Below are 15835 nucleotides of genomic sequence, written 5' to 3'. Positions count from 1 at the left end.
CATGGCCTCTATTTTAATTCACTCCTCTTCTATACATATAATGGTTTTAGGCCTGCATTCCCTGATATAGGCAATGCGAGAACGACCTAGGCCCCGAGGTCAGTTTCAAAATAAAGACGTTTTCGTCGCTATACCTTTTGTTACGTTTTTCTAGAGTTTCTATCCTGGTTAAGATCAAGACTCCCCCGCCCCCCCCCCCTCCTTTTTTTACCTTGTGGTCGTGTGCTTCCATTAACAGATAGTAATTTTCTTCTAATTGTACTGCTCTGATCAGCACCAAGAGCCCTCCTTACGCTTTTGCTTGTGCAGATCGTGTACAACTGGCTGTTCGAAATGACGCTTCGCTGGATTCTGGATTTGGGAGCCAATGGCGATAAGAAAAAGTGAGAAGCTTCAAGCCTTGTTGTGCGAATGAAATATAAAAAGCTATATTTGTGGCATTTCTCTCGCTCACAAATGCGTTCTATAATATATAATAACTGACGTCTGTAGAATCGCTTATCCGGCTGTCAGTCCTCTGGAATTCTGTACTGACGACCTCTTGGTGCGAATCACAAACAAAACAAGCGGCGCAGTTTGTTGTGGTTGTTTGAGTTGAAAGCCTATTTATTCAGGGAAAGACGTGTGACTCTTGCACTGTCCCGTCAACATAGCCACAATGAGGCCATTAAGTTCGGATGAGTATGTGGGTCCACCTGCGAATGTGAATTTCGTTTTTTTTTTCTTAGACACTGTTTTACATTTGAGTAGCACATGACAGAGCGCACCGCTTTTAAGCTCTTCTGCAAACCAACAAGCACAGAGTTGTAAGTACTGTAAAATAGGAGAAATATGTTGTCCCGACCACGGCGGCCGCATTTCGATGGGGGCGAAATGCGAAAACACCCTTTTGCTTAGATTTAGGTGCACGTTGAAGAACCCCAGGTGGCCAAAATTTCCGAAGTCCTCCACTACGGCGTGCCTCATAATCATAAAGTTGTTTTGGCACGTAAAACCCCATAATTTTTTTTAATATGTTGTTTAATGACGCGAATACAGTGAAAAGCACCAGGTGTTAGGTTAGCGGAAAGATGTACAATGGAAGGAGCTGACTACGAACTGAATTTTATTAGCCAAAAAACGCGTACATAGGAATATAAAAAGATAGAGGCTTACCGAACATGGTACCGCAACCGTGTGGCATTATCAACAAAACGAAGAAACAGCAGCAACATTCTGTAGAGACATGTAACAAAAAATAAATAAATGAAGAGTCCGAAAAAGAGAAAGTAGCGGCAACATGAGTTCCAGAATGCGAATAGTTTTTCGTGTGAAGTCATAGATGGTTGACTTAAAGAATTGTCACTAGATATTTAATGCGATTAGCATTCTTTGCCTATTCAGGCGTTTTGAATCTAATCTATCTTCTTATGCCGACCCCGTGGACAAAGTTGTCTACCAGCTTGGGCTACTTGGTATGTGCTCGTGGTCGTAATGCCATTGTGGTGGTTCTGTCGTCGCAATTTCAACTTTGTGATCTGTTTTCGTGCCGTCGTCATCATGCCTAAGTTGTCTTAACCACGGGCCCTAAGTTGTCTTATAGCTTGAGCCACTAGTTACGTGCTCGGGACCGTAATGCCGTCGTGATGGTTGCATCATCGTCATTCTAGCTTTGTCATCTGCCTCGTCATACCCTCGTCGTCGTGCCACCGTCGTCCTACAGTCGTAATGCGCTCATTCCCAAACTGTTGTCGTAATGCCGTCGTGTTAGTTCTTTTTTTTGTTGTTGTTGATGTGACTCGAGCTTCGTCATACGACTATCGCCATGCCGTCGTCTTCACGCCATCATCGTCATACAGGCTTCGTTATACAGTCGTCGTCGCGCCACTGTTGTCATACACTCGTCGTCATCACATTTTCCTCATAACATTGTCATGGCATCGTCGTCATTGTGTCGTCGTCATACGGTCATCGTTATAATTTTGTTATGATACCGTCGTCGTGATGCCATCGCGATCTTTCCATCGTCGTCATCCTAACTACGTCGTTCGGCTATCGACATGCCATCCTGGTCACGCCATCGCCATCAAACAGATGCCGCGATCCCGTCGTCGTAACGCATTGTTGTCACACTCGTCGTCATTCGATTGTCTTCATACCTTTCCCACGTCGTCGTCATACATCTATCGTGATGCCGTCGCGGTCATTCTATCGTCGTCATTCTAACTTCGTCATCCGACTATCGTAATGCCGTCATCTTCACACAATGTTCATATATTTGTCGTCATGCCGTCGTCGTCACGCTCTGGTTTTACACTCATCATCATTTCACTAACCTCAATTCATTGTCGATTCCATCGCCATCACTCCGCGTTCCTAGTTCCATCGACGTCAGTCCTTCATCATTCTATCGTAATTATGCTATCTTTATTCAATCGCGATTATTACGACGTTGCGATGTCATCGTCGTCATTGGGTCGTCATTTGGTCGTCATCAGACAGTCGTTATCATGGGTCCATTGTCGTACCGATGTCGTCATGCCGGCGTGGTCGTTCCATGGTCATCACTCCAGGTTCGTCATCCGGCTGTCGTCAAGCCGTCATTATGCATGTCATGTTGGTCATGAAACAGCCACCTACCCTCGGTATACACCAAAACTGCCATAGTATGACAAGAGTGTAGGCGATGTAAATGATAGTTCATGACATGAGTGTCATAACCTACGCGTCATGTAGGTCAACAAACAGCCACCTACGCCTTGGTGCTCTCGTGCTCCTTTCGTTAACTTGGTACACTCCCCACACACTGCTTCGAATAACATTCCTTCCCACAGGGAATGTGATCTGCTGGCTTTTTTAAAATCTTGTCTTTAACCGTGGTTAAGCCGCCGTTGTCATGATATCGTCGTCATTCCGTCGTCGTCATCGCAGTTTCGTCATCCAGTTGTCGTCATGCCAACGTCGTCAAACTATCATCATTATGCACTCGTCTTCATTCCACTATCTGCATCTCATCGCCATCACGCTATCGTCGCTATACCATCGTCGTCATTTAAATCACAATCTCATTGTGGTCATACCGTTTTGGTCGTACAATAAACCTTAGTCTTCGCTATTCCATCGTCGTCACGGCGTCGGAGTCACACAGTCTGCGTCATGCCACCATTATCCTGGTCCCTCTTGGCAAGCGAGTGAGATTGCTCAGTGGGACGATGCTGGAGTACATAATATATAGCCGAAACAATAGAATTCTCTGAGTGGCCTCTTCAGATATTAAATAAAGGTGACCAGAAAGACGATGTGTCGCTACACTGCTCGAATGCTAATCGCATTACTATCAACAGTCATCGTGAAATGAGGTCCGCTGTAATCGTTCTTTTTTTTTTACACAGGAAGTGTTAGAGTTTTCACGCGTATCCTAATCATGATGTCGGTCTAGTAGAGCTGTTTCTTCAAAACTTACTTCCGCCAGATGATGCAGCGCAAGACAAGATTAGTCATTCTTCCATTTGTGAAATCTCAAGAGCATCCACTGCCGTCCATAAATAGTACGTACAAAGTACAGTCTTAACTATCCAATATGCAAATAACCGTTAGATATCAATGCAAATATGCAAATGACATGTCAATGCAAAAAGTGCGTATCGTGGCAGTAACGGTACTTAAATATTATTTCTTTTGCTTTAGTTCGTTCTGGGAAATATAAATACAACTGCGTTTTTATTTTTTTTTTTTTATTTTTAGCTAAGATGTCTCTTCCTATATGTACGCATTGCTGATATGTCGAGCTTGGGTGTCAACATTGCGCGCATGCTCAGGTTCCAGCATCGCGTGCGGTTGCTGCGCATCGGCGTCTTCATGGTGATGACCATAGGCTTCCTGTACCAGGCATCCAAAGTGGTTGAGGAGTACCTCAGCTTTCCCAGCGCCGTCGACGTTCGCATCGAGGGCACCGAGGTGCTCCTCTTTCCTGGCCTCTCGGTCTGCGTCACCAACTGGTTCGTGTCTCGTCAGTGCCTTTGTTTTTAACGCTGCGTCCGAGCTGATGAGCGCTTTCACTACAGTAATGTCAAATGTCTGCAAGACATTCCTCTCCTCCGACTTTCTTTCATGGGCTCCCACTTTTCAGCCATTAACGAGCGAGTAGCAAAATCGCCGTGGTGAGGCAGATTTCGTCTGGTATTCACCATTCAGTGGCGCTCCAAAATACAGACGCTAAAAGAAATGCTAACATTGTTTTTTGTATGTCACGAGAGGACGTATACGTACCGTTTAGAAAGAGTTCGGTGATGCCTTCGTCTTGCCCGACAACCTGGTCCAAGCCACCTAGGCCCAAATTGAAGCGATAAAAAGAAAACGAGCTTTTTTTTTTTGCAATGTGCCAACAGACAGCTGGGATCAGGCAGCACATTTTCATTATTTCAGACCGCTAGCGCGATTTTCTGTTCGATTCGCGCTCCTTCGATTGGCGGCCCTGCGCAATACGGCGCTGACGCACGACCTTAACGCTTGTAATGACTGTCTCGCTTACTTGCTCTGCGCTAACACCAGTCAATTTCTGAAAGAGTATAAGCGTAGTCACAAAGGCTGCTGAATACACATCTGAAGACAGTTTGATAGTATCGATAAATAAATAAACGAGGTTATATATAGGTGACGTAATGCATCAAATAATGACGTTACTTTGCGGTGCCCAGTGAATAAACGCCCGCCTAAAAAAAATAACAGAGCAAGTTTTTTGCTCGCCTTCACCTTTCTACGTTCTTTCAGGATTAGCAAGACCAAGCTCTGCGAGCACTACCAGGAGTTCTGCGACACCAACAACACTAACGTAGGTATTTCAAAACATCATCGGCCCATGGGTTTTTTAGTAGCTACTTGTCTATGCTAAATGCTGATTTTACGTGTAGCTGAAGGCCGCGCAAAAGAACCAAAATGCTACACAATTACAACAGTCTTAATTCTGAAGTTGTAAATCAGGGCTATATTCTATTAGCCTCCATTTATGGGAGACAGGATAAGAGAGAGAGAGAAAGAGGGGGGAGAGAGGCGGATATCAGAAAGGCAGACATGTTAACCAGTCAATAGTCCGGTTGGCTACCCTACGCTGGGGGAAGGGCGAAGGGACAGAGAGAAATGGGAGAGAGGGGGATATAAAGACGTGCACGGACAGTACTGGGCTAAAAGCCGCTCGTACAAACCAGAAGTTCTCAGAAAGCACGAAAGAGACAGGTTGAAAGCACTGGTAAAGTCATGCGGAAATGTGTTATCGAGTTCGAGTAAAAGCGCGGCGAAATTTTCGTCGCTCCTCGAATGACTGGCCAATGTTCAAATGTGAAAGCCGTAAAATCTACAGTATGTATGCCTATTTGGTCTTTTTTATTATTTGCTCATGCTTCTACAGGTAGAAGAGCTGAAAAGACTGCTGCTAACCGGTGGCAACCTTGGAGACATAGCTCACACCTCTGAAGATGTTCTGCAAATCGGCTTTGTTAACCCAACGCAGTATTTCTTCGAGTTTTACCTGAGTCCAAAGTAAGTGAGACCGTTGACTATAGTTTGTCCCCTAGCTTAGCAATCATGCATCGCACGACGTATGCAAACGCTGTTTGCATAACCGTAAAAGTATCTCACTTATGACGGAATCAGCATTCAACTGAGGAAGCTCAGATACAGAGAAGAGACAGAGTTATAAGATTAGAAGGGAAGTGTAAGAAAAGTACATTTGGAAGCAGCGTAGAACTAGATTTTAATATAGGATTAGGAAATGGTAGAGTGATTTTCTTAACGGGGGCACCGGCTATTGGTGGTCTGCGGAGGAGGCTGTGGGACCAGACGAGTTTGCACAAACAAGCAGACAGCCTCCTCAAGAAATCCCGAAATAAGCTACCCAGCCTGTTCAAAAACAGCCTACGACAAACTAAACATCTCGTTCTAACAAACAATTGAAAAAATTGTTCGCTTCAAAACAGAAAAAAAAGCACACTTAGTAATTTTACATTGTTTCATATGCCTTCTGGAAGTCTGCTGAACTTCATCGAAACGTTGACGGAAAATGGTCGTAAACATATCGTCAACATTTTTTTATAAGGCTACATTTAGCTAGCCAGATATGGCATGAAGAAATGAGTGCTCCAGCTTCAGGCCATCTGAAATTTTTGTCATGTGATGTGACCTATGGGGAGGCTGTGCATCAGGCTGCCGCTCTGCGAATGAAAATATCACCAACGTGAACAAGCCCGTAAAAGCTCCTAGGTGTGGTTCCAGAAATAGACGAGTGGCGAAAACGACAAGACCGCATTCGCTTACCCTGAGCGAAAATGGTCACTCTTGTCAGACGCCTCTGTAGTTCAGCGGTCATTATTAGGCTAATACTGATAACACAGAGAAAGAATTCCCGTCACTTTGTTTATTAACAGAACTATTGTTTAGCGAAGATAGTGTACGAATGTGTGACTCTTTCACAACTGGTTGAAACAACTGGTCGAATCAACGTTATCCTATCCTAAACATTGTGAGCAACTAGACACCCCGTTTGTTCCGCACGGTGCCTCATTTTGCGTATACAGCACTCTACGCGCGAACTCTGAAAGAAACATGAGTATTGTGATAGTTGAAGTCGCGTGCAGAAATCCGCTGCATTTCTCGCAAACGTTAAGTCTACGCAGATGCTGCTGTCAGCCGTCGACGTGTCTAGGTAGCAGACAAAATTAGTCAACCGTGATACCCATAGTTAGTCACTTCCTTTCCGGTCAAGAGCTTCCACGTCGACGTTTCGATATAAATGTGCCATATAGCACAATTAAACACATGTCATTGCCCGCTGTCTTCGACATGTTTATATGAATACTTGCATAATTTATTTCATAAAATTTATTTGAGAAGTAAGAGATGTATACGTGGGGAAGGGGAAAACCCTACATGCCTTCGTTTAACCTTAAAGGGCACACTAAATGTAAAGTTTAGGTCAAGCTGGAATGTTAATCTAGGCCTACAGAAACCCGCAAGCGTCTCTTACCGGAAACAGGTCGTCCGTAACTGGGAACATTACGAAAACGTAGGGCAGAAATTGGCGCCATCGTTATGAAGAGACCTGCCAGTGATGTCTACTGTCGACACATTTGATGTCTGCGTCTCTAATATGTTCTGCGCGCATTTCACTGGCTTGAGTGATCTAATTGAACTCTGTTCCGTTACATCAGACCAATTTTTGTCGTTTTATTTCGACAATTTTTATTTTATTATGAGGCGCATCACATTAGGACGCAGAGGTGGCTGCCTTCAGAGAGAGGAACTAGGGTGATACTCAAATTGCTCGGATATCATTCAACTGTTTCTTATTCTATTTATTATTTCACAACTGCCATCGACATATGAACGAAAGTAACAGGTGAAGCACCATGACATTACATCATAGCTTGCCGTGCTACTGTGCCAACATGAATCATGTCAAGCCTTCCCACGTATAACTCATTTCATGTGTCTCCTTTCTTGCAGCGTTACTCGACAATCATACTCCCGCCTTCCAAGCCAGATGTGTTACACCATGAATTGGAGGCATGACTCCAAGATCGATACCGTCCACCAAAACGTCCTGGCCTTCGGTTTGTGCGCATGGCTATTCCATTCGCCGAAACTTCAAGTGGCATTAGCCGAGGGAAGAAGCGTCGTTAATGCTCCATTTCAGAAACACAGCAGAGGTTAAAGTCTTAAGTTATACTCGAGCCTAGCACGGAACAACTTTGTTTGTCCGTCTTAAACGAAGGGTAAATGCATCCGTAAATTATTTGATGCAGCATTGGGTATCACACGTACATACATCTTTCGAAGAAGACCGATGTGAAAAAATGTCTATGTACAGTATTTAAGCTGAAGAGCAGAGGTCTTTCGCACGAGCGCCTGCAACAGGTTAATTTTCTTTATTTCGTCTGCTTCTCACTTTGAAACTTCCTCTAGTTCACTCAGTCGCAAGCCTTTACCTCAGTGCATTCTCGATCATTGTCGTGAAATGCTCATAGATATTAAGGTAATCATTACAGATGAACCAGCGACGAAATTATGCGTGGGTTTCACTCGTCTTGACTGCATTTTCAGAGATGAACGTGCTCTTTGCCTGGCCCGAAGACGACCTCATAGAAATGGATGAATTCGAAATGAACCTCGGCTTTCACCACGTTGACACAAACACAGCGGGAAAGAAGCACGCCATGGCTTTCAAGCCCTCAGGCGACTTCGTCTTCGGAATCGTGCAGGTCGGTGGGCATGGGCGATTCAAATGGACTGCACCGAGAAACAACATTGGCGTTGTTGATGTAGCTCCCTTTCGAGTTAATTTTCTGTTCTGGTTTTGAAAGATGGTGCTCCCCTGCAAGTGGGGATTGTTGGTGAAGCAAGAATCTCTAAAGTGTCTTTAATGGGCATAACTAAATTAAATCTTGCGTAAGAGAAGGACACCAACAAGCCCTTCCCTGGAAACTACTACTTTCTTTCTACTTCTTCGCACCCTATTTTAATTCGTCTTCCCGAGTTCGCACTCCTTCGGCTTCATTAAACTTAGAATATTAAAGCATAGATGAGCATAACTGCTAGCGAACTTTAAAAGTAATTAAAGGAGTGTTAATAAATATGTCTTAATTAGAGGAATGGTAACGTGCTAAATTTTGAAAAGTAATAATTTGATATAAATGTATAAATCAAATAAATACCTACAGCAGACACTTTCCTTAAATATTTTATTTGTGTTGGACGTCGTTGACTGAATGAATGAATGAATGAATGAATGAATGAATGAATGAATGAATGAATGAATGAATGAATGAATGAATGAATGAAACGCTTTCGTCAAGGAAAAGGACGACTCTCACAAGACTCTCACAAACAAGAAGCAATGCTACGGCCAATGCAACCTCGGGAAGCTCATTGGCGTCGTTGGGAATTGTAGCCCGAGAGCAGGGATATTTAGCAATTGTTGCCTGAACCAAGTATTTACGGAGCGGCTAGACTAAGCAAGCACCCCTGCTCCCAAGTTGTGCTTTCTTTATAGCAGGGAAGGTCGGAGCGCGGATACAACCGCCAGTAACGTCTGATCAAAGAAGGCATTTTGTTTGACTAACACGTGAGGTGTTCCCGCCTCCAGATGAATAAAAGCATGCTTTGGTGGCTGAGAGAGCGGCTTGGGGGGTGGGCGGGAGGCTTTAATATAGTCTGGCCCTCCTAACTGACCTATTGTTTGCCTGACCCTCCTAATGGCCTCTTGCTTCAGGTTGTCAGATGCTTCATGCATATTCACAGCCTGTCTCACAAACAGTCTCACAAACAGTCTGGTATCTGTTTGTGAGACTTGCGCTTTATTAGTATGCGGAGCAATCGTAGGCAGTTGTGTATGCTGTGTATGCCAATATTTACCCGTAAACCTGCCGGCGCTGTGGGCAGTCCCGGTTTTACGTATTCGATTTAATGCTGTATTCTCGTGTTTATCATTCTCTCTGCCAGTTTGTTGACTGTTAATGTTGAGCTATGGGTCGTAGGCTCGTTGGCTTCATCTGGACTTCGCCTGGTTTCGATATAGGGTAAAAAATTCTCTCGATTTAGGTAGATCCCATGCCACGTTTTTAAGGGCATTCTTTGCACTATTCAAGATAACAGAGCAAATAAAACGTAAGACTGGGAAAAAGTAAACGACGCGAGAAAGGTTAAATTAAGTGTTGACACCCAATCCAGTGGTAAATAGTGTTTTTACTACTTGGCATGCTGCCCGCATCACCGCATGAAAACGATTTTAACATAGAGAAAGCGATTGCACGAACAGAATCGGAGAACTATCTATTGCACAACAAAGCGACAGAATGGCACTGCTTGTGCTGTCGCCTTTATTGTGTTTTCTCCCCTGGCTTCCTCAAACCATCGAGAAAGTAATACTTAACAACAGCTCGAAATGTTACTGTAAGTTCGGTAACCTAGTCTTCGTGCTAACGGTGTAAACTACTGACATTGCGGAAATATAACCATCTAAAAGCTGTTTTTTTTTTCGTTTCTTTCCGGTTTTTCTTTTGCGTGTATTTCGATTTATGTGCGAAGTTGCCTGTACTTTTAGAAATAACAAAAAACTGAGGAGGCTTACACGAATTTAAGTAGTAAAGTGCAACCACGATCAAAATACCATTGATATAGATATAACTCTTCAGAGGGGCTTGCGCAACCGGGAATAAAGGTTGTACGGCTTGCATAGGCAGAGAGAAAGAATTTATTGGAAGCTGGTGATGTCATCTCTGCTGTATGCAGGGCTTCAAGAGATTTTTGAGGTGACATCAAGATTGAAGAATACAGGAGGAGGAGTTACTGAACCTAACCGATTACGCTACTGGACTAGTTCCTTTGTCTATTATTCCTTTAATTACAGTGTCTCGTGGTTGATATTTAGTTCTATTTTTCTCGCACCCCTGAATGTTTATCTGGAAGCGGCAACACATTGGTAATGCTTTGCGTCCTTATCCATTTCTCTTAACTACTCGATTCCTGGCAGGTCCTCCGCCATGGGTATGCGCCATGAATATTCACGTCGAACATCCTAGCTGTGTCCATTCTGTGGTAAAAATGATGTAATTGGTCATTCTTTTTCGTATTCTGCCGCAGATTCACAACCAAATGCAAGAAAAAAAAACATTTTACAAATATCACTTTTACACAAACTGCAGTGAATTTTACAATTCCTGAAGTTATATCTCTCAGAGCCTCTTCTCTTGGTCAATGTCACAAGGATATGCTTGCTCAGCCGTTCCAGAGTCTATAATGGTATTACAGGCGCTTTCTAGTTAAATTCATATATCGTTATTTTTTTGCATTCCTTTCATTACATCCCAGTTATCTCTCTTGTTTTCTTGACATCATTAATCACCTTTTCATTCCATCCGAATCTTCGCCAATCCCGCATAGTGAACATGAGCCACTAACATAAATCAAACAAAAAAACAACATCAACAACATATAACAGGCATGCTATAGTGTCTGCGTTTTAAGTTCGGGGTTAACGGGCCTGTTTATTTTGTTTTGGATATTTCTGCTTTTATCTACTCATTGTGTCTGTCTTTTACCGTAGCTATCTGCTGCTAAGAAAATTGCTGTTACCGCAATGGCGTTATCTTAGTGGTCAAGTAAATGAATCTTGTTCTGGGGGCGGTGTTGTCGCAGGAAGGAGTCGTATCTCTGCCTGCTCCCTTCGCCACCAAGTGTGACAACTACAGCCGGTACCTGCGCCTACCAAACTACAAGGTCCAGTACTCAAAGGAGGTCAGTGCCACCTTCTTTTAAGCCACTTTGTACACCTGTTCGTCGTGAAGGGCTATAGCAAGACTATACTTAAATAAAAATTATTCCTCCAATGCTTCCACAATGTTATGGAGGCCTTCTTAGACGAAATTCAGACATGCAAAACTGCTTTCTTCGTGGTATGTTGAAGCGCTATGCCAATTTGGCGGTGATCCTTAGCTGTTATGGCCGCGTTCCAGTATCGTGGAAACGACAGAAAATGTGCGGATCATTACGACTTGAGAACTGTTCTGAAAAAAAGAAGAAATAAAATTTGCGTGCATCGCTTAGTTGCCAAAATAAATTAGAAGTTGTTCACATAGTCAAATGTTCGACAAAAACTTATCTGGTAAGATAAAAAACACAAAGTTAGTTGACGTTCCGGAACCTATGCGGGTTTACAATGCAGTGATAACGATGTCGTCAAATTATGGGCGTAGCAGGTGGCGTAATGATTGGGTATGAACAATGGGCAAGGTGCCATTCGTACGGTTTCTTGTATATCTGGTTTTGACTCTATCAATGAACAAGGAACTCGTACGGGTTTCGAAATGTCAATTAACTTTTAATTTGCTTCTCAGTGGAAGCCCATATGCTTTTGTTTTCTCCAATTTAAATTGTTGTTCTTGTGGCCTCTGAATTCGAGGTTGCTTACGTTAATCTTCGTCCTTTTCTCTGTCTTTCTAGATATGTTACGAAGAGTGCCGGAAGGAAATAACGCGCCAAGTGTGTGGATGTATCCCAAATGATTACGCCTGGCGAAATCACATAAGCGAAAAAGTCTGCGACTTGGCCGAGACAAGTAAGTCGTGTTTTATTGCGGCACGAATTAGGTGGACACTCTAGGCGCATTCGTGCCGTCGACGTCACCGTGAGCATCCGCACAACGTCCAAGAGGGATAAAATTGTTGCCGGGCGCCGTATCGTGTATATGCGAGTGAAAACGTGCTAGTGTGAGCCGGCGCTTGGCGGCTCATCTCGCCCACGCAAGAGAGGAAAGCGGACAGGAAGCGCGCCGTCTGCCGTCGCGCTCAAGGCTCCGGGAGGAGTGTAGGAAAGAGGGGCGCTTTCTTCTTCGGACTGCCTGGGCGGGCGCGCGCCTCCGCCTGGGCCCCTGTATATTGAAAGCTATATGCGCCGGGACAAAGTCCGCCGCGCGCTGTCTTTCCGCGGCTTAGTTCGCGTCTATGCAAATGCCGCACAAAGGTCAATTCGCTCGCTGCTGCTATCGCGCTTCCTCACTCCAGCGTTTTGACAGCGAGTTTCCGCTGCCATTGAGAGAGATGTGTTCATGTATGTTTGTGCACGCGTGACACCATGCTTGTTAGTTTAGTTAGTCTGACTATGTTTACAAGTATATACCACCGACAAAACTACTGTGCTTGCTTCATATAGTTGTCCACTAATTTGCTGTCACAATGGATGCTTCGCCTTTCGGGCGAAACTGCAACTTTTTTTTCAGCAGTGCACAATAGAGGCTAAACATGTTGCTCTCTACATCGGGGCTCAAATATGTATACAAATAAAATGCTCTAGAACAATGTATTAGGTGTCTTTAAGCCTATCAGTGACACATAATTAGAATTATTTCCAGTTGCAATCACTGTGCAAAAATGTGGCTTTAACAATTACTTTTATAAAATGAGCCTTTTCCTAAAGTCGATAAGAGGTGCAACGCTGTAATGTAAATCTCGTGCAAAGCCTAATCTGAAAAACAAGAATGACAAAGTGAGTCATGATGGATGAATAGCTTCATTGTTCGTTATTAAAACATTACGGTTGTGTCTCTTTCTTATTGCGATAGCAATTATATTAATATTCCAGACAAATTTCTGCCGCCGTCGGCGTCGCCGGGATGTACCGTATAAAGTCCAAGTGCGCTAAGGTCGTGGCCACTCACCCTATGGTCTAGGTTCGAGTGAAAGCTTGCTAGGGTGACCCGAGAAGAATGGTGTCTTGATACAGCTGTGTGTTCTCGCGCTCGTAAAGGGGGGAAGGCGGGAAGGTTCACGCCCTCTTCTCACTCGCCCAAGGGGCGGGGGGGGGGGGAGATATGCGCGAGCTTGGGGGATGCGGGGGGAGCGGCTGTTTAAGACGCATCTCCTCTTCCACTACAGCTGTAGCGGCTAAGCGCGACCACACGCGTCCTATATTGGAGGCAACCTGCAGTGGGTTCGAAGGCTATATTCGTGTGCGCTACATTCTCGCAAGCCTAGTTCGGGTTGAAACGAGAGGCGGCACGACGGGTAATTCGCTCACCACTGCTGCCGCTCTTTCTCACGGCAGTATTCTGACAGAGAGTGTCCGCGCGTTTGATTATGTGCGTGTGACAACGTGCTTGTTAATTTCGTTAGTAAGCAAAATGTTTACACCAGTTTATGCAGATGATAAAACGACTAAGCCTTACTTCGTATAGCTACCTAATAATTTCCTATCACAATCAGTGCTTCTCCTTTTGGGCGAAACTGTGACTCTTTTCTCCATTTCCCGTCGCATATTTTTTTTTTTGCGCTTGGCTGATATCAGAATATACACAAGAAATACAGGCCGCCCATCTTGGCGGACACCGCAATACCATGTATTATTGCATAGCGTCAAGAGTGTTTATTTCCGCGCACGGAACTGCATGCGTTTCTTCACTTCAAGCAATATTCTAACGCAATATGGGTAGGATTGAAATATTCATTATCAATGTCCTGCAAAAGCAATTCTGACACGGCCATTTTTTTTCGCCTTTCTTGTTCTTTGCCCTCAGTTCACTGCGTTCACAAAGATGGCCGAGCGATGTACAGCGTGGTCTGCAATGAACGCTGTCACACGGCGTGCAGGTGGGTACAAGGTTCTCATAGATTGCTTCCCTGGAGACCTTGCCAGGAGCAAAGTGCCGCGTACCCACAAGTAAAACAGAAGCGAGTATATTAACAGAGAATGCTGCTGCTGTTTCGTATACTTTGTGTGTCAGGGCCGCATCCGTAAGCCACCTTATTCGTAATATAGTGCCAGGAGAGGAGAGTTTGGCTTTTCCGTGTTTTATTTTGCAAAATAGTGGTGTCATTTCTATATCGTTGTGACTAAACTAATCAGTAAAATATATGAACCATCTCCTGAGGTAAATGTACTTTTCTTGTAAGGTGTAGCGTACATATCGACTACCAGTGTAACTTGTTTAAGGTTTATTGTGCAACTATTGTGCATGAATATACATCATGTACGCCGTAATTGTGTGTAACTTTCACGGGATAGGATTAGTCAAATTGTATTTCCCTGTAATGCAAAGCGCACGTTGTTGTTCGAACAGCCATATTGGCAGGCAGACAGTTTATAGGCAACCTTGAGTAAGTTAACGGACCCCTGACGAAGAAAATAAATTAGTAATGGATATAAATCGCACTCCTCCGAAAATGGTGCCAAATGCATTGTCTGTGCAACGTGCTTTCAAGAGCTTGCTCAGGTGCCTACTCTTTCAGGGAGAGAACCTAGTCTTGCGCAATTATTCAGCCTGAAACAAAGAAGCAAACAAGCAAATATTATTTCATAGTTTTCTATAAAGAAGCAGATCTACTACGCTTAGACGTACATGAAAATTTTTCAGTTCACATTTGTTGGCTTTCTCAGGGAGACCATCTATAAGGCAACGCAGTCGGCATGGAAACAAGAAACCAGCATGTCTATGGAGGGGTGAGTGCCGCACTGAGTGCGAAAAAAAGAGAATCCTTGTCGTTGGTCTCTTCACGGTCTGTTCCAATCACTAATGTGACATAGTAGAATTAATATAACTCTTTATGAAATGTTATATCATGGTACGATATAGCATAGTGATATGGGATTGAATCTGTTGCTCACGAGATGCCAAGTATGACATCGCAGCTTATATTACACTACCGCTAATACGAACCAGATTTAGCCGAATATCTTGTTGGGAGGAACAACGTTTGGACATTCGGTCGGTTTCCCGTCGATCCAATGCAAATAATAATAATAATAATAATAATAATAATAATAATAATAATAATAATAATAATAATAATAATAATAATAATAATAATAATAATAATTACAACAAGAACAACAACAAATATAACACAAACCGGTTTCGGCTGCACTTTCGCAACCGCCACTGACGCCTACTAATTGGCTACGGGAGAGACTAGGGTAGGGATGGCCAACATGAAGGAAACGATTCTGCTGGTTACACGAGAAGAAAATGGCGTTTCTGGGGACGTGAACAGCTACGCCAGCGTCGACGATGAAGCGGAAGCCCACAGCGCTGACACTGCATAGAAACACTAATTCACGGTCCTCGAGGTGCCTGTGCAGGTGAAAGTTATTGGTGGGGCACCAGCTGCCCCAGAAACTAATGAACAAGTTCTTGCGACAGCGCAAGGGTTGAAGCAGTGCTGGTAAGCTATACTTACTCAATTGCCCAAAAGTTACGTAAATCAACTATTTGTACCATGAAAATCCAAAAAATCTCCCTTTGATCGTGTCATTCGGTTTTAATATTGCTTAAGTTTACCCGCCATGGTGGCTTAGTTGCTATGGCGTGGCGCTG

At 43.8% G+C, this 15835-nt stretch overlaps 1 protein-coding gene across 1 annotated transcript in view; it reads left to right on the top strand.

Moving 5' to 3' along the window:
• The first annotated feature begins 308 nt into the window (after nt 1-308).
• Nucleotides 309-15835, top strand: part of LOC126544576 (uncharacterized) — a 44742-nt gene continuing 29215 nt past the window's right edge. Inside the window, exons 1-10 of the mRNA XM_072286845.1 lie at nt 309-383; nt 3798-3977; nt 4750-4810; nt 5384-5514; nt 7477-7583; nt 8074-8231; nt 11167-11265; nt 11971-12085; nt 14039-14111; nt 14899-14961. Of these exons, the coding sequence (XP_072142946.1) occupies nt 334-383; nt 3798-3977; nt 4750-4810; nt 5384-5514; nt 7477-7583; nt 8074-8231; nt 11167-11265; nt 11971-12085; nt 14039-14111; nt 14899-14961 (1037 nt within the window). The 5' untranslated portion in view covers nt 309-333. The remainder of the gene's footprint in view (nt 384-3797; nt 3978-4749; nt 4811-5383; nt 5515-7476; nt 7584-8073; nt 8232-11166; nt 11266-11970; nt 12086-14038; nt 14112-14898; nt 14962-15835) is intronic.

This window comes from Dermacentor andersoni, chromosome 3, assembly GCF_023375885.2.
Source record: "Dermacentor andersoni chromosome 3, qqDerAnde1_hic_scaffold, whole genome shotgun sequence".
In the NCBI taxonomy this organism is placed as follows: Eukaryota; Metazoa; Arthropoda; class Arachnida; order Ixodida; family Ixodidae; genus Dermacentor; species Dermacentor andersoni.
Note: the sequence above shows the minus strand (reverse complement) of the source record. Positions and strands in the feature narration are given on the sequence as shown.